This window comes from Astatotilapia calliptera, chromosome 15 (assembly GCF_964374335.1).
Source record: "Astatotilapia calliptera chromosome 15, fAstCal68.1, whole genome shotgun sequence".
Classification (NCBI taxonomy): Eukaryota; Metazoa; Chordata; class Actinopteri; order Cichliformes; family Cichlidae; genus Astatotilapia; species Astatotilapia calliptera.
In genome coordinates this window covers 23,637,326-23,657,356 of record NC_137436.1, presented here as the reverse complement: position 1 = coordinate 23,657,356, position 20,031 = coordinate 23,637,326, and the positions used below count along the sequence as shown (strand labels likewise).

The 20,031-nt window shown below is 40.6% G+C and overlaps 1 protein-coding gene across 7 annotated transcripts in view; it reads left to right on the top strand.

Moving 5' to 3' along the window:
• The window catches only part of myt1la (myelin transcription factor 1-like, a), a 94,311-nt gene that overhangs the window by 38,802 nt on the left and 35,478 nt on the right, over positions 1-20,031 (top strand). For all 7 annotated transcript variants that reach the window (XM_026143553.2, XM_026143556.2, XM_026143554.2 and 4 more), the window contains exons 6-9: positions 10,860-11,353; positions 14,116-14,746; positions 16,214-16,635; positions 18,459-18,593. In XM_026143553.2, coding sequence (XP_025999338.1) covers positions 10,860-11,353; positions 14,116-14,746; positions 16,214-16,635; positions 18,459-18,593 — 1,682 coding nt within the window. The remainder of the gene's footprint in view (positions 1-10,859; positions 11,354-14,115; positions 14,747-16,213; positions 16,636-18,458; positions 18,594-20,031) is intronic.

The window sequence follows — 20,031 nt, the reverse complement described above, 5'->3', positions numbered from 1 at the left end:
TACTGCTATATTGTCTTGACTTTGCAGATCCAGAGGATTTGGCCATCTTTGTATACAGTCTACTATGTTCTGTCAAGAAAATTAGATTGGATTTTTTTGGCAGTAGCAATAAGAAAAGAACCAACATTTTATTATTTAAATCAGTCAATAATATTATATATAATTTTCTTATCTCATGGACAGACTCCAGTACAGTGCTGGACTGCAGTAGGCGATGGCAGTCCTTGTTCTGCTTTGCAGCCTTGCTTAGTTACAAAGCAGTGGCAGCAGCTCTCCAGCTGCTTCAGGTTTTGGTTTGAGTGGACCTCCAGCTCACAGCGCATCTCAAAAGAACAAGGGCTGCTGTTTCCAGCTGCAGTTCAAGATGGTGGGCATAAAATGGGACTTGAGACAGCCGAATTACATTGAATGTGAAAAAGTGAGTGGTGTTCTTGTGCAAGACAGGTTGCTGATTCGTGAGGGACTGAATTTCAAAATAAGAATAATGGTATTGTCCACCAATCCTTCAGTCGTCATAACAGATAAAAATACAAATGAATTGCAAATTTTACTTTGGTGGCTGACAAAAAACAAACAAACCCTAAGAAACCTGTCCAAGTACAGTGTGCATGAGAAACCCTGGAGTGTATATCACTCTAGAGAATACTACATACCACAATGTGTTACATTAGTGTGCTGTTTATGTGCAGTTTGAGTTTCCCATGTGGAAGATTTTGTGTGTTTATATGGGATTTGTTGGCAGTAAGCTTTATCCCTTTGTCTCGTCTTATTCCCCAAACCCAACCTCCTGCTTTGAGGATCCATTCACAATTTCTCCCTATTTCTCCCTATTGTTCTGCTGGGATCAATAACTCCTTGAGGCAGAGATGCAGTTAGTGCTTTCAGTGCTGCTGAATGAGTTTGGGGAGGAGACAGTCAGGTTCAGAGTCACTGTCTCTCTCCCTTTCTCCATGCTTCTGATTCTCCCTCCTTCCCCTACCTCTCTTTCTCTCTCTCTTTACCTCTCTCGCTTTCTCTCTGGAGGATGTCACCATGGCGACAGCACTGTGCGGATGCTGCAGTATGAGGACCAGGAGGGATGCAGCCTGTCTCCCATGGCAACTGCTAGTATACGATGTGAACATTGTGTCGCCCACACCACCTCCCCCCCACCAACTCCTTGTATCACTGTCACCACCCAGTCTCTTATAGATCTCCTCTGTCACCTCTGGCACCAGAGCTGAGGGCACTAATCCCACACATGCTTGGATATAATTATCACACAGCTGCCGGTTTATTAACATAAGTAATAGCAAATGGAAAGCTGATTTTAATAAACAATAATTTATCCTCTTAATGGGGAAAATATATAACTGTTAGTCTCACCTTAGCAATGTTTAATAATAAATGAACCGCAGTCATGTTATAATGATTTCTGATTTTGCTGACAGGTGTACGATTAAACTGAAGCTAACGCTGATGCTTTAAGCTCAGATAGACTGACTGCAGGGTAAACTGAAATAAACGGACTCTCTTTGTTACTTTGGTAAGTCAGCGTGTTCATGTAGAGACAGTAAATCCCTCACAGGTGTCCTCAGTGGAAAAAAAGTGACTCTTGTACTTGTTTCACACCAACACTTGGTGTCAATGCTGGTTGGAGCCCAGTTCTCCCTTGGTGCCTCGGGAACCAGCAGGTTTAGTTTGAAGAAAATTATGGCAAGCAGAATCTTGTTGGATCCATCTGTTATTTATTGATGAATTGATTTTGACAGATTCAGCGTTTTATTGGCCAGTTTTGCATGAATCCATTTCAAGACTGTGTACCTGCATTACTTTGGTGGATCAGAGGTTTAAGAGCTGAATGAGAATACTCTCTAAATCGAATAATGGAAAATATTTTGAATTTTCAGCCATCTAGTCATTGATCGTGATGTAGATATAAAAATGTGTAAATTCAAGGTGTGCTTAAAGACAACTGCTAGTTGTCACACACAGACAATATAAAGCACTCCAGCTTTTGTTTGAGTCTTCCCATTCTGAGCTTTTTGGCCATTGGCATTTTATTTTACTGCTTCGAAAACAACACTGCATGTTCATTTGCTATAGCAACTCGATGGCATGAGAGTTAAATCCTAAAGCGAACCCTTTAATGTCTATTTGACTTTAAATAGGGCAGAAACTTAGACAGTGAATAACATGAGGAATTTAATAAGACATTAAACTAGAGATTGAGACATAAACTCCTCAGAAAGGTGTTTAATTAAATACATAATCAAGAGCAAACTATCAATTTTTTCTCACAGACTGCTACACAATGTTACCTCTATTTGCAAATCGCCACCTGCTGGCCATTAAAAAGACACTGAGACAAAAAGGAATATCAGGTGTAACTTTAAGAGACCAGAATACACTGTTCCTTTCCATACAGAAAAATAATGCCCTGTAAACAATTGATAATCTACAGAAGTCCTCATAGAAATGATGATAAATATGTGGGTGTCTTTGTTAGGCACCTCCACTTGTCCTCATAGCCACATAAATGGACTGCAGTTTGTGTCACAGAGGCAGTAATGGACTCTGGCTGTCCAAAAAACACACAGAGTGTCCACTTAGACACAGTAATGGATAAGCTGTCATGCAACACTGTGTAGAGTTCGCTGTTGCGTTGCATTCTTTATTTTATAAAAACAATATCTGATGTTGGATATTCTAAACTGCACCAAGATCCAGATCCTCATATAGATAACCAATAAATTATTAAGTGATTCAGCCCACAGTATGTATTCAATCATAATGCTTCAAGACTGCAGCACACCAGTTTAGAATGAAGAAAAAATGTAGTGTGTAAACCCACCCTCTCTTGTTCCCTCTCTCTCTCGCTCTCTTTTCCTCCCCGTAATTACCATGCGTAGTCTCTCGCCCTTGTCTGCAGTGTTCCCTCGTTTCTGATCTGCTTTAATTACCACTGGAATTTTAATTGGCGGGAGACAGCAAGGTGGCCGAGGTCACACTTGCACACATGCACAGGCAGGAAGGAAAGTTGGCAGCCTGACAGCCTATAAGGTAAAAGACGAAGGGATCATTTGAGGAGAAGCGTGTTTGCATGTGTGCGCGTGTCATCTTGAAGGAATATTCACTGCAGTGGTTTGTGGTGAATGAGCAGCTTTTAATCACTGTGCTCGCTCTGTTCTCCTTCTACACTCAAATCTGAGTTTTAAAAAAAATCCAATGTTGTTGAAATATTTATGCAAAGCATTTAGTAAATAAAGAATAAAATAATAGATGCCTTTTATTTCCCAAATCAGTGATTATATATAATGAAATATAATGATGCAATTTTATACATAATTTCTTGCAGACTAGACATAGATTCATCTGTATATTAAGCTATATTAACTTTTAAAATGATGGTAATTAAACCATTACTTGAAAAGCTGTCACATGACTCAGGCATCTTATTTAATTGTAGACCAATCTACAGACATCTATCTAAAAAAAATCAGCAGTCATACAACAGCCAACTGACGGCAGTTGATTCAGAATTCATCACATTTCATGAACAGTCCTAAAAGCCCTGAGTTCAGTGTTTTATGCTGTTGACAATAATATTTTATTACAGTGATTAGAGCATGCTTTATTAGTGGTTTAGTGGTTTGCATCATATCTATCCAATAGACTCCATTTTATTCATGCGAATGGATCCCTTAGCTAATAGCATTATAACATTATACATTTTCATTGCTTTGCAGATGACACCCAACTCTATCTATCCATGAAGCCAGATAACACAAACCAATTAGTTAAACTGCAGGAATGGCTTAAAGACATAAAGACCTGGATGACCCTTAATTTCCTGCTTCTAAATTCAGATAAAACTGAGGTTATTGTACTCGGTCCTAAAAATCTTAGAAATATGGTGTCTAACAAGATGCTTGCTCTGGATAACATTACCTTCAGTAAAACTGTGAGGAACCTTGGTGTCGTTTCTGACCAGGTATGTCCTTCAATACACATATTAAACAAATATGTAAGACTGTTTTGTTGCATTTCCACAATATCTCTGAAATTAGAAACATCATATATCTGGGTAACTTTGGATATGGCCAATACAAAGTCAAGCTCAGGCTTCACTGTTGAACATCAGTTACGGCAGAGGATGCTTTAAAACATGTATTGTTGAAACATTTATTCAAAGTTTCCCTGAATGTAACAAAAGGAAAAAGGGACAGGTCACGTTCTTGTGTACTTTCAGAAAGATTGGATTTGGCATTTTCATGGTGCTTTTAAGGACAGGCTGACGGTACACACCTACCTCTACAGATTTTCCCTCTTTGTCAGCTTTTTGAGAGGAAAAATTGGCTGAAGCTACAGCAGGAGATTCAGATTCAGCTGCCTGTTTTGTTTTTCCACCGTCAGAGTTTGAGTTTCAGACCGTTCTGGCAGCTCATATAAACAGACCGCAGATTGGAGAGCATTGGGTTAAGGTTATGTACACTGGTCTGAGGTCAGTGCATCAGAAACCTGTGCCAGCAGAGACAGACTGCATCTGTTGTGTTAATGCTAATAAGCATACTACTGGTGAGATGTTTCAGAACTAGCATGACTCTGACTCAATTTGGTAGAAAACAGTGTTTGCATGTGGGACTGTTTCAAATGTCTTTATTCATGTTGCCAGATGAAAAGAGACAGAAAAGCAAAGAAGTAAACAAACCCATTTTTTAATAGACTGCTTGTGATAAAATGAGCTCATTATCGCCTAATGAGGCTGATTCCTTCAAAAACTGTCTGACTGACTCTTGGCCTCGTATTTTCATTCAGCTAGGAAGTGTAGCAGACAGACGCACTACAATGTGCTAAGAGTTTTGCAAGCTACAAATGTGTGTCACTACACCATTTATGGATTTTATCTGCTTTAATCAGATGATTGATGTCACTCAGGTCTATTTTCAGCAATTTTGTACACTCATTTGGTCACTTCTGAATGTTTCTTTTAGCATAACAGATTTACTTCTTGTTCTTCAGATTATAAGATAATAGGAAGCTACTTACTCCTGCTTGAGAAACAAAATATATGTAGTCAAGTCAAACAAAGTCACTTTTATTTGTGTAGCTGTTTTGCAAAACAGCAGGAGTTAACCCAAAATGCTTTCCAGCTGATTGTACAAAAGAAGCATACAGAATAGATAGTGACAGCACCGAATAGCTAGTGCTAAAGACTTTGAAAGAAACGACAAGAGAAACATGACAACCACAAAATGTAAAAGCCACAAAAACATGGTGGCAAATAGCGTAAATAAAGGAATACACTATAAAACAAAATCGGTACAAATATGTCCCGGTAAGTTTCTTTCTTTTCTTTTCTGAACAGTAGTTTATGTGCATTTCAAAGCAAAAAGAAAAAAAGAGAATTGTTATATGTAACTAAGTGTAAAGTAAAAGAAATCTTTAAAACTACAGTTCAGTGAACTGTTTTAAGATAAAGAAATTTACAGTATTTCATTTATTTATCTATTCTTCTATACATTTTAACCACACATTTAATTGTACCATTTAGGAAAACCTTTGTTAGAAGAAAATTACAAGCATTTGTTTTTTTTGTTTTTTAACAGTGTAACTTACTAAATGTAAGTTAAATGTAAACAGAGTCCAGTAACTTAACAGAGTAACATGAACTAAGTAAAAATAGATGGCTTTTAAGACCTAATTTAGCATTTTTAACACCTGGACTGGACTTTATGTGGACTGTATGCAGACTATTGCAGAGCCTGGGGGCAAGCACAGAGAAAGCATGGCCACTTTGGAGAGATGAGGACTGAGAAATGTTGGTGGGAGGATGACCTAAGAGACCTGGAAGCAGAACGTATAGTCAGTACATCTGTAATATCATCACTGTGTTACTTATCCATTTAAAGTATGACTTCTCATAAGTACTTTTTTGTACCCTTGTTGTGTACCTGTGGTGACAGATTTTGTACAACCTTAATATTATGGTACAAAAAATGATATTAAAAAAACCCCCAAAACTTCAAAATCTGACATTCTTGGTGGTGGTAGGGGTGTACCCATTATTATTATTATTATTATTATTATTATTATTATTATTATTATTATTCACACACTTAAAATTGCCATTTGTGCTGCAATGTTTTAGTCTTACTGTCGCCACTTACCCTAACATGCATGTCATTTGACTGTGGGGGGAAACAAGAAGAAGAACGGAACGAGCTGAACCTGAAGCCTATTTGCTGAAAAAGATCTCAATTCTGCACCTTGCTGCCAATGTACAAGACTAAAATAGAATTAAACTTATATAACTTATAATTTGTTCATGCATGTCTTTAAATGTATCACTCTAAAATCTAGGATCTATGTACCTTTTACTACATAGAGTACATATTTAGTTACTTGACCCTCAAAAAAGGTTCATATGGTAACTTGAGGGCCAATATTTAGCCCTACAGAGTTTGTGTGTTTGTATCTGTAGGGCCAAAAATGGACTTTTACTATACCTATTTTTTGACAGTACAGTGAAAAGCCTAGCACCTGGGTTTTGAACCATTTCAATCAAGAAAGGTTAAAAATTAAAAACTGTTTTAGAAACTTTGCCTGAATATAATAAATGTTACACATATTTAGCGTCATTCTTTGATTCTTTCTTTGTGATTCGCATGTTGCTCAGCTGCCCTTCCCTACCTGACCCTCACCATTTATCCCGGCTTGGGAAGCGGCTTGTTGCCCGCTGTGGCTGGGTTGCCGCTTTCTTTAGGGGTCTGTGGTGAACTCTAAAGGGAACCGCCAAGTAGAGGAAGAAGATATGAAATGTCACATTTATTGTTGTTATTTTTATCATTAGGGAGATAAATATGCTTAAGGAGGGGTAGATTTTTGTTGTTGTAGCAGTTGCTGCTTGTTTGCATCACCCACGCACGATCCCTCATTTCTCAAACTGGGATTTTTTGGCTTCGGTAGCAACAAAACCTAAATTCTAGGCTTCAAATCATCCCTTTGGAAAATGCAGAGGGATCACAGGAACACTACAGATGTGTTCTTTCTAGGTTAAGAAACTCTCTTAATGAGCTGCTTGCACTTCACTGCTTTAGGAAGGTTTCAGAATGATCTCAGAAAATTCCTGGGACGGTTTCTTCATGGGCAATGATTTAGCAGTGAGTTCAGTAATATAGACCAACGCCAATAGGCACTTTCCTACATTGTTGTTGAGCCGGTGAAATTAAAAGAAGAAAGTCTTTTGTGCAGGTTTGTGCAAAAAACACGCAGCGGTTTTTGTCAGAAAGACACAGCCACCTCCTCCATCTCGCCCTCCAAACATAAAATAAGCTCTTTCATATGGAAATGGACTAATTGATTTCCTAAAATCCACATTAAAGCCGTGTATAATTGTGCTCACTGTTTTGGAGCAATTAAAGCAGAATTTTCCCAACAGTTAATGACTATTATGGGATTTGCGTAATTGAGGCCCCGCTTGAATAAGCTTTGTTTGGGTTTTTTTTTTCTCGCAGCAGATTCTGGGCCTCAGCGAGAGGAAATCCACTCCAGTGTCTTAACACATGAGCACACAGCAGTGGGAGTCACAGCTCTTTGACCTTTGAACCTGGTGCACACAAAGCCATTCACACTCATGACCCTCACAATGTCTGCACACATCACACTCTTGGTTTCTCTGCTTGTTTGAGCTAAAAAGAAACAGTTTTCAGGGAAAATCTGACTTCACACTGTAATGTGACATGTGGGGAAGATTTGGTAAAATGAGTGAGATGGCAATACGTTTTTAACAGCATATATTTATATATATATTTTAATACTATATCCTTTGAAAAGGTCTTGGAACGAAGTAAATGTTGGTATGTTGCTCAGTGTGTTAAAACATTCACCTGAAGACTCCTCGTGCTGTTCACCTTACTAACAAACACTAAACATTTTATTAAAATTGTTTTCTACTTTTTTTGAATGTTTTTGTTTGCGCTCACTTGTTATCGACAGTATAATAACTTTTTGTGATAATAGCTTTTCCTAAATACTGTGCGGATGTGTTCATGCCTACTGTACACGCATGTATAATTTGTCTGTGGAGAGGTTCACAACAAAAACCAACGCAGTGTATTGTCAGGAAGGGGATGAAGGAGGTGTGTGCTATTGCAGACAGCAACTCTTCAAGGCCAAAACACAAAGAACTCATTCATTCAGTCATATGTTATCTCACGGGAGCAGAAATGTGTGAAAAGCCTCCATCACAGATTTCAGAGAGAGGAGGAAGGATCCAAATGCAAGACGCATAAAGCGGACGAAACTTTACAGTAGACGTATAATTAGAGCAGGGCGATATGACCAAAAATATTTATCACGATATACATTTGAAAATTTGCGATAACTGACGATATAATTGACACTAGACAAAATACTTTACAACTCCACAACTTTATTAGTGCAAAAAAACCCTCATCAATGTATTTTCACTTAAACAAGCAGCTTTTTTTTATGTGCATTAAAGTTATATAAAAACGTAACAGTGCAAATTCCTTGCTGACAGTTTAACCAAAAGGCATTTCCAGTGGAAATTGGCCGACATATCCTCAGCATAACCATGTTTAATATCCACAAAACTTAAAAAGCGGTTATACACGCACAATACGGTAATATTATGTTGAAGCACAGTACGTATCACTCCGCCAGGCTCCTGCCTACGGTAGCCGTAATGTGCTGACAATCCATCAAGCAGTGCGGCTTCGTAGCTTAGCAAAGTCGTACTGAAACATTTGACAGATTTTCGAGCGCCACGCAATCGTTTCGAGGTCAGTAAACACAACCAGAATTCATACATGAGGCACACGGATTATAAGGGGCACTGTCGATTTTCAGAAGAATCAAAGGATTGATTTTTAAGTGTGCCGTATTTTCCAAACAACACGGTAATAACGACGGCCCGCTAGCATGCTCTACCAAAAATAGTGCTTTGTTGTGTATCTGACGGACGAAAGCCAAACCAGTTCCACACCCCTGAAGTTGCAGCTTTTTTACAAACCAATTCTGGTTCATCCGTTTCAATCAACGATCCGCTTACGCCCTTCTCATTCTGCATCGCCGCCATGTGTGTATGTAAACAAAGGCACTGCACATGCGCGTTTTACCCATATTCTATCGTGATATTTCATTTTCCTATCGTTGCCCAAAATTACACCGGTATTACCGTGAACGGTATGATATAGCCCAGCCCCCTACGTATAATCAATTTCAATCCAAAAGACAAAACAGCAATCATCAGTAACAACAGCACAAGTAAGCAGTGGTTCCTGTTTTTTTGAGATGCTAGAGGAATGTTTCTGTTTTGTTTAGAAGCACATTATAAAAAGGAATTAATTGAGACATAAATTTATACCTAAAGTTTCTCAGCACAGTGTGAAAGGTAGGAACATTACTCATCACAGGTATCTGAGTTGCACTTGCCCATCTTTGAAGCTTGTGCATCAAGCTATATGCTACACATATATAACAGAACATTCCTGATCATGTGACTTTAATATCTGACTTTAGTTACCACATTTAAAACTTGATATTGAAACAGAATGAGGGAACAATGTGGTCAAAGCGATCAATATTACGGGACGCTTAGATTTGAACTCAGTATCACACGTCGACATCCACAACTTGAGCAGCTGCTGCAGCTGCCACTATAAGGAGACAAATGATCAGCATGCATCATATGATTAATAATGCTCTCTGCATTCATACATTCAGTGTTCTGCTTCTTTAATGTTTTAGAAAGTTCATCATACCAACTGAACAGAACAAGGTCCCACCTTTTCAAACCCTGCTTTTTACTCCTGCCACCCTGGACTCACAGAGTTTGATAAGGATACCAGTAATATTTAACATCCTTTCCAGATATGAGCCCGTGCTCTTGTAACTTAGTCAATAATTTACAATAATTAATATGGTCAAAAGCTTTTGATTTTGAGGAAGCACATAAATATAGTTGGGTTTTGCCTGTTATACTTGTAAACATCTTATGTGCACAGTTAAACTGTCTTTAACCCTTGTATGGTGTTCGGGTCTGTGAGACCCGTGTTCAGTTTTTTTCAAAAGAAAAATTAAACAATTAATTATTTTTTCACGTGTAAATGTGTTGTGTCTTTCCACTCACTCCACTTGATTATAACTGATTTATTTATAACATTTTATATAAAAGAAAAACGAGAAGCACATTAATTCATAAATGTGATCTAACAAAGGTAAAGGGAAAAAATTAACCATGTTTGCTGTTCATATGTCTTGTAATTGGGATGAAGTAAACATCTGTTGAGTAATTTAACATAAAATTGTTTGATAGTGTTAATTTGGAAAGCCAAAACTCTAGCGGGTCCACCAGACCCATGAACACTGGCTGAGTAACAAAAATACGAAGTCAGACAGAGGTCATACTTGTAAAACAAACGCTTCTGACAAAAAGGCAAGAGGCACAAACAAGAATGTTAAGAATTACTCTTAAATTTCTCTAAGAGGAAATCAGGTGGTATTAATTATAAATAACACACCTGCCTCCTGCACCCCGTCCCCTTCATTTACAGTATGATCGGTATTACTCTTCTGGATTCATATTTCATGGTAAATTTGGAAGTTTACCTGCTTCATTGGTATGAGAGGCCAAATACGAGCGCTCTCTCTGGCCAAACTGAGCTGATTATGGCTAAGTGCCGGTATGTGTTCTGGCTCAGCAGGATCAAATGTGTTTGTCAGATTTGGCTGTTTTTAAACTTATTTATCCTCTGAATCTGTTGCAGTTTGCAGCAAAAGGGCAAACGATCAAAGAGTAAATAGGAGAGCAAAGATGGTTACTGATCATGTGTGTGCCCTCTGTCCCATCTCAGCATCTACGGCTGCCCGCTGGCCAAGAAGAGGAAGGCTCTGGAAAAACAACCGCTGGAACCGGCTGCCAAGAGGAGGCCCTTCCTCACCTCCTGCCCGGGTGAGTTGGAGGAGGATGCGGGCAGCTATGGCAGCTATGGGAACGAAGCCATGGAGGTGGGGCAGGAGGGGAAGGAGCAAGGGGAGGTAGTTGAAGAGGACGAGGAGGAGGATGAAGGGGAGAGGGAAGGAGATGAAGAAGAAGAAGATGGCGAGGTGGAAGACGAGTTCTCGGAGGACAACGAGGAGCAGGGAGAAGAAGAGGAGGAGGAAGAGGAAGAAGAGGAGATAGAGGTGGAGAGAACAGATACAGCAATGGAGGGTGAGCAGGTGGAGGAAGAGGAAGACGGGATGGATGAGGAAGAGGAGGAAGACGGCTATGACGAGGAGGAGCAAGATGATGAGGGAGAGGAAGACGAGGAAGAAGAGGAAGAGGAAGAGCAGCGTCGTCAACAGGGTGAGTGTGCGGTTTGTTACTTTAGTTGCTTGGATGAGAAAAAGATGAAGGACACGAGCCACGTCATAGTTTTGCTTTGGTTCATGCAGATTAAACGAGTTGCTTTTCAGGATCTGGAGCTCCAATCAGGAAGAAGAGTTTATTGTTTCAGCAGCCACGTAGCCTAATGTATGACTTCAGCTGTTCATCAGTTTGAGGCCTTCATTGTTGTGTTTTTCATTTCACAATCTGCCAAATGTTTCCATTTAGTGACGGGTCGAGACTGCCTAACTGCCAAATGGTCTGAAGGTCGCGGCCATTCAAAAACTACAGCATTGCCACACAGTGATTTTTGATCCTCTGAATCTTTTAAAAGCCTTGAGTACATTATGTGATAAAATTTCCAAAATTCTAGAGAATTTGTTAAAATTTCAGGTAATAGTACAGGACACAATACAGGACACAGTTAAAATAACTAAAAGTGAATTTTTTTAGGTTGAATGCAAAAGTCCACAAAAGTCCACAGGCTTAAATCCATGAATAGCAAATGTGGACAAAGACTAGATCACGGAACAAACAGACAACCAACAGAGTGTAGACATGTCTATATAGACTCTAAGGGTAATCAGAGAAGTGGGAAGACACAGAGGAGGAGAGAAGAATACTCAAGGAGAAAGTCTATAACTAACACAAACACCTAACACACAGAAAACGTACAAAATCCACAAATTATAAATAACACCTAGGAAACTGTCGAGACTAGTAAAAGAGAGAAATCAAACCTTGAGGAATAGTTAAACTCAAATACAAATAAAAATTCAAAAATACATGAAAGTCAAGAACCAAACTGATCATAAAAACACAAAAAGAATTCAAAATCCCAAACTCAAAAATCCTGTGTAATACTAAAATCCTTTTAGTATTACACCGCTTTTCCAGTCCTTTGTTCCAACCTCTATAAAACACATTGCCTGTTTCAAAATGACAAAATGAGTTTATATTTGTAAAAACGCTGTGAACTTTTTCACATTCAACAGCTGATGGGTTGTCCTTGTGCTCTTTTCAATTAAATATAGGACTTAAATGATTTTCAAATCACGACTTTCTCTCTTTATTTTAACACTTCGTCCTTACACCTTTGGAAATAGGGTTGGAGAATAATCAACACTTGAGTCATTTTTAAAAAAGGAATGTACAACAGTGTCATGCTAGCAGTTAAATTCATAAAGTGAACTGAAAATCAAGGTGGAGTGGCAGGTGGTTAAATGAAAAAGTACTGTAGTGAATAACTGAACCACTGCTGATGCATGGTTTATCAGTATAGCACATTTCAACAACAGGGAAATTCAAATTGCTTTACATAGCATACAAAAGGCCTTGGTGTAAAACAAGCAAAACGAGACAATGCAGATAAAAGAAATTAAAAGACAAAAGAATAAAAATTTGCAGTTAGGGGAAGAGCAACTTTTTGTATTAATCAAAAACTGCAAGAACTGATTCAGATGTCGAGTAGACAAAGACTGACAAGCTGCAGACTAAAGACACATACAGGGGAGTGAAAGACAGTAAGACACAGGTGAAGTCAAGATTATAATGATTATAGGAGAAGGAACAAAGGAGAAGGCAAAGAAGGAGAACCTTTAAAATAAAACAGGAAGTAAGTTAAAAAAAAAGGTAGAAAAACCCAGAGAGCACATGGAAGGAAAAGACAGGCTCAACATTATAACTAAGCTTAGAACAAAGCAACAGAAAGAACACATGGGCTTGCTAAACAAATGCTGTAAACATTTGTTGTTGTTGCACTTTTCATGAAACCGGTGCTTCTGGCCGGGACATGCCTTCAGTGTTGTGTGCCAGATATTCTGCGAGCACTGCAGCTCGATCCGTGACGGGGCCACCGTGTTTGTGCAGATTCGTGGAACTTTTCCAACCTACAACACGTAAAGATGCCAAAAAGCTGTCGAATTAACAGATGGATGAACGCAGCAATGTCGCAGATATTCAGGTCTTGTTCTGTGTCGCGCTGATGTCCACTTTTGCATGCGGTTTGCAGAAGGAGAGGACTAAGTGATGAGTGCTGCTGAGGAGGGTTTGGTAGACCAGATGCTCTGCGCTCTCCCTCCCACCTCGCTTCCTTCTCTCCCCCCAAACACCCCCCGTGTCCTCAATCGCTTCTGACAGTGCCTCACGAATAAATGGGAGAGGAGCTCTGCTGAGTTATTAACTCCCTCCCTCCCCTCCTCGTTTGCCTCCTCGTCTCGGCGGACGTGTCACATGTGCTCTGCCTCGGTTTCTCCTCCTGAGGATATTTATGGCTCCTGAATCGGAGCACCTCACACGCCTCCCTTTTCAATTTCTCTGCTCTCATTCGCCGCCTCTGTCCCCAAAATCAACAGCGAGGCTTATCGGAGAGAGCGACACTGCCGCGCACCGCTCTGGGTTGTATGTTTTTTGTGAGTAAACAGTGGATCATAATTGGGAGGGATGAAGATAATACAGGCGAGAATATAACAGGGGGAAAAAAAGAGTTCATCAGCACTGCTGACATGATTAGAGGATAAGGGTTTCATTTCCACTTCATCTGCAGGATTTTGATTCTATAAATGGACTGATAGTTGTGTTACCTGCAAAACAAATCACTTTCCCTCACATTTTTCACAAATTACCTGCTGTTTATGTTGCGTATAGCGTGGGTTATTGCGGGAAACGTTTCTTGGCTGCATTGTGAGATTCCTGAACAGTATCAAGACAAAGGGATTTGTTTCTTGCTTTCCTGATTGCAGAGAACCACTACAAACCCGGTGGACAATCAAAGCTCATTCCAATTCAGAAGGACGACAACAACAACAACAGCTGTACCATCAGCGCCGGTAACGGGACCGGAGAGGAGTACGAGAACTACGACGAGCTGGTTGCCAAGTCACTTCTCAACCTTGGCAAGATCGCCGAGGATGCTGCCTACCAGGCCATGACCGAGTCCGAGATGAACAGCAACTCCTCCAACAGCGCCGGGGAAGACGACGATGACGAAGAGGACGACGGCAGCGAGCAGGGCGAGAGGAAGGGTGAGCTGAGCGTGGACTTGGACAGCGATGTGGTCAGGGAGACGGTGGACTCCCTGAAGCTTCTGGCGCAGGGTCACGGCGCCATGCTGCCTGAAGACGGCTACCCCGAAGACACCATGGTGAACGACGGCAGCCATACAAACGGGCGGCCCGGCATGGGAGTCAGGGGTCAGACTGAGGAGAGCGAGGAGGAGGTGTGTCTCAGTAGCCTAGAGTGTCTGAGGAATCAGTGCTTTGATCTGGCCCGGAAGCTGAGTGAGACTCAGCCGTCTGATCGTCCTGTCCACCACGTTCTCCACCACCAACTCCAAAATCCAGCAGACCACCAGGGGGTGCACCACCTGAACAGGTAGATAATCTCTTAAGAGTTCACAGATATGATTTTAAGATTAAAATAATATGCGCATTACCTCTGTCTGCCTTTGAAATATGTTGACCTCATTATTGAAACCTTTGGTCATGTTTAACATGAGCATCTACAAGTAAACGAGGAAAAACATAGTAGGTAGCTTTTCAAAACTACATAGATGGTACTGATGGTACTTAATACAGCAGTAACGCAGTAGTTCTTATGCAAGCATGCACGCATGGAAAGGGTAGAGGGCACTCTTCTTTTCTTCCATAGCCAACGGCAAACTAAAACTTGTAGTCCTTCTGATGCGTGTTTCTGTTCATGAATGGCGGGACAGAGATATCACTAGCAAAGAAAGCATAGATAAAAGTGCTTCCATCACTGGGTGAATGAGGCAAGTTGCATAAAGTGCTCTGAGTGCTCACAGTAGAAAAACGCCATAAAAGAACCAGTTTATTAACCATTTACTATCAGTAATGCATGAAGTGTGAGGATTTGCATAAACAGTGCAATGGAAAAAATGTTTTGTTTTCAGTTTGGCCTGTCTCCCCCTTGAAGGCTGTCCTCCTGTGCATTTCTGGATCTCTTCCTGTATTCCTTTAATTCTTTGCCCTTGCAGCTGTCATGCTGCTTGTCCTCCACTGACTCTAAATGCGAACTTTTAAGTTTAATTCCATTATGATGCAAAGGACAAACCACAGGGAGCTTGTGGGTAGCTTGGGTTTTGGGTGTGTAGGATAAAGCAAACTAAAGCACTACTCCTCCAAAATTTCAGACTATGCTATACTGAAAAATGAAAATCGCTGTTTGCATTCTGAGCTATAGCCTCACACCGGCTCTCATTTATAATGATGATCTGCAAAATAAAACTCAAGGTGATACAGAAGTCAGACAGTGAAGTATGAAACGTGCATCTGCAGGTGCTCATTCTGAATATAATGCTCTGCATGGTCCAGAGGTGCACAAAGAGACAGCCTTGAAGGGGAGGTCAGACATCTTAATCAGTTTTTTGTGGGCACGGTCAGAAGACCTTTGATTTATCTTTATATTAGTCCTTTTTAAATGTGAAAATGTACTTTCACAAACCTATTAAGTATTACATTTTTATAATTATTAAACATTCAATTACAGGTTTCATTTGTAAGGTTGCAGGATCTACTTTTAAAACATAACTTTATCCTTTTTAATATTTGATAACATTTTTTACTTTGACTGTTGAGCATACATTGTATAGGTAGCCTTGCTTCTTAAACTTCAAGGTAGCTCCAACAACAACAGTTCCTAAATTATTTCAGAAAGTTTTTTTAATAAATCAAAACTGTAATAAACCTTTTTGTAGAATACAGCTGAACTGGCAAAATTGTGACCCTTCATTCAAGTTCATTTAGTTGAATAAGTTAGGAAATATAAAACATCCTTTTGATAACCTTTCCACATATTCGCATCTTGACTTCAAACATTCAGGTATGACAGCTGCCAGCAGGGTGCACAAGACGAGCCCCGGTCTCTGGAGCGCAGCTACTCCGACATGGTGAACTTAATGAAGCTGGAGGAGCAGCTGAGCCCGGCGTCCCGAGGCTACCCGACCAGCTGCAGCCAGGAGGGCGACGAGGACACCACATCTGTGGCCTCCGACCGCTCGGATGAGACCTTCGACATGGCCAAGGGAAACCTGTCGCTGCTGGAGAAGGCCATCGCACTGGAATCGGAGAGGGCAAAGGTCATGAGGGACCGGATGGCCTCGGAGCACGCGATGCCCCGTCGGGATCACCACCACCATCATCATCGCGGCCACGGCGAGCACAGCCCAAGGCTGAGTAGCGCTGCAGAGGAGCGCAGGTCCAGGATGCAGCAGGATGGGTTGAAGAGGGCGTACTACCCTAAAGGTAGGCAAGGAAAAACCCACACACTGACCCTGTCTGTGTTATTATCGATCTACACTCTGCAAACTTGGAAAATTATACTGTAGCATATGTCGATTTTCCATGTTCCATGTGTCAGGTCTGTTAAGTAGTTTGGAGCCAACTTAAGGATCTTTTAGGCGTCATTGCTGTTTCGACTTCCAGTGTAAGCTGTTGCGTAACATGTTTAAATTGGAAACGTTCCTTCATGTCCACGAGGAGTCTTTTCTTCATTCACACGGTCCTGCATCTGGTTTTTCATGCCAGGACTATTTTTACCACAAAAGCCTGGACACTGAGAAACGAATTTAGTTCAGTCAGCCCTCTGTAGCTCGACACGATCACGCTGCATCTGATCAAAATAAACTTCCTAAAAGAAATGTGCCTTTAATTCAGCAGTAAAGGTTAAATGTGATGGTAATGAACAGGATTCATTATGTAGTGGTTTTACTTCCATGTTTCCTCTTTTACTTTTGTAAAATTGCTGTTTTGCTCTTTGTCCTACAGTAAGCTTATATGCCGTGTATGTGTGTAAGCACTTTGTAGCTCCTGTCTGAGAAATAGATATTGCTTGCATTCCTGCTTCTTCTAACCTATTACTATATTCACAAAGTTGTCAAATAATCATGCTTCTCTTTAAATTCTGCCAGTTTCCCATCACCTTTTCACATCATATTTAACCATAGCCATATTTAACTCAAAAATGTTGACCCCGGGTCAGCAGAGAGGGAGTTTATCTTGTCTGTCTGACTTATTGAAACCCTCAGTACAGCAGCAGCCAGGGGCTATTAGTGCTGCAGCAGGAAAAAAATAATGCATAAAAGTAACTTTAATGTCTTTTCCTCCCTGATTTGAGCATTTTTACGGACACTGCTGGACTGAATGAGTTTTCTGACCTCTGGGCTTGGTTAAAATCCGGCTGTGTTATTTCAGAAATGTTGTACATGGCTGCAGACGAGGTAATGGGCACTCATTTTCTGCATTCAGGGCTATACACAATTTGGGGTTTTTTTTATTTTGCAGATGCATGGTTTTCCACTGACAGCAGCTTATGTTGTTAAAATAGGCCGGTGTGGGAACATCAGACGGCCAGCTTGTCAGGCATGAGTAATGGCAATCTGCACGGCCCGTTAGAAGAGCAAATCTCATCTGTGGGACGCTATCTGCGGCCTATTTCTCCAAATCCACTCATATACAACCCCACTACCACTGGTAGGGAGTCGGCACTGTGCGGTTATCGTCCTCACTACAGACTCAGATGGGCTTCAGACTGTTTCATTAGCACAGAGAGAGTCTTTGTTAACCCATAAGAAGCTGTTATTAGTCCAAAGGAAGGCTTTTATTATGATGTCTGCATCTGTGCAAGGACAGCTTCACCTATTCAGCCTGATATTGTGGTTTCTTGTTGGGAGGGGGCCTATTTTGTTCTGTTTGTCCCGACTTGTCAGTGATTTGCAGCATGCACACCCAAGTGAATCTCATCCGTGCTTGCTAGCTGAGGTAATGAGTTATCTATGTAGGAGGATGATGCTTAATTCGGCATGATAAGCTCTGATTGATCAATTGTTTCTTGAACCAAATGAAGCAGCCATCAGTGGATCCAATATCACACCTACAGTGTTTGCCTTGCTAAACAAATCTGAGTTGTGGGTGGTTTTTAAGAACCAGGCTACTGGCCAAATCCATGAGCCATATACGGTCCGTGTTCAGTCCTTTCATGGCCAAAAACTGCTCCGACACTTGGACGCCGATTACCTGTTGACTCAACTCCACCTCCGTCTAATTTTCGCTGCCCCTTGTCTTCACAGACTCTTCCAGGGGAGAGAAGAAGGAGAGCAAGTGTCCGACTCCAGGCTGTGACGGAACCGGTCATGTGACGGGGCTGTACCCGCATCACCGCAGCCTTTCTGGGTGTCCCCACAAAGATCGTGTCCCACCTGAGAGTAGGTCCCTCTGTTTGCATGTTGTGCTGCATTGACAACACAAACTCAGTAGCACTCTGACAAGTCATTTCACCCAGAGCGGTATTTCAGTCTTTTGGTGGGGGTGGCAGTTTTATATGTGCAGACATTTCTCAAAGCGCTCTGGAGGCAGGAATCACCTTATTGGTTGAGTAAAACATCAGATGACAAGGACACGTTTGCTGAATCTCCAAACCGTGGCCTGAATAATAAAAGGTACTTTTATGCAGTACGTTTTTAATGCTCTGCTCTATAAAAAGAAGGTTTTCCTTAAAATCCTGAAATCTGATCAAAACATTCTTGGCTACATCAGAAGCACTGAAATATCGTCATAACCTCAAATGTCTGTGTAGATGCTCATCATCCAGGCCACAGTGGTCTTAAACCTGGACTTTAAGGCAGTTGGACTTCTTTTCAACTTCACAAAGACATCTCACCGTTTTCCAGAGAGGTGTCTTAACATACAATGGAGTCCCAAGTAATTAATCTGATGATATTAGTCACACTTTGGCTCATAAGAGGATGAACTACACACATGATGACAGGAGAGGTCAGCAACTCCGGTAACCGTAGACAATAAGATTCACTAAACACAAGCTATCTGCAGAAAAGGGTTCTCCAGAATAATAAACACAGTTATTAATGAATAAATATTCTGTAGTATTTCTAAATTAATGTGTATAAATGTATAAATAACCACATGTAAGCACTACATAAATCTGTAATTTGTCATCCTTCTGTGTTAAGATGTAGTTACAATATTTTTCTAGTCTAAAATGAACCACTGAGGCGTCAACAGTGACCAACGGTTATCCCATAATAACTTGCGTCTGCTATTCACTGCCACATATTTGTAATACAACATGGATAATGAGTTCTAGTTTGTTTGATGCTTGAAATGACTACAAAGTTGGCGATAAAGGGAGCTGCACTTCAGTGTCACAAACCTCTTTTTTCTGTTGTGTTACATTAACGAGTGAGCTGAATCGTGTTTATTTAGCTGCGCACTTTGAGGTTTTACTCATGCAGTCAGATCATTTCTGCCTCTGAGAGTTATATAAGACTGAGAGCACAAAAAACATTTCACATCAGACATCTACCCCCAAAATTTGTCTTTGGGACCAAATGGAAATAATTTACTGGTCAGAACTGTTTTTGTTTAGTTGTACTTCCAATTTGAGGAGATTTAAGGAATAAATGCTGACTTCAAATGACTTGTTAGATGGATTGTATCACAGTTAAAGTCGGACAGTGCTGGCAGTGTTGGCTGTTCACCATCATGCATCTGTCCTGCATGAGTCTGCATTTGTGTTCTGTCGTGTTGGACGTGCTAGATAATCTGGTTTTAACTTTGTTATGATCACGAGAACTTGTGAACGTCTTGTCTAATCATCATGCGCGAATGAGCTTGTTTAACACA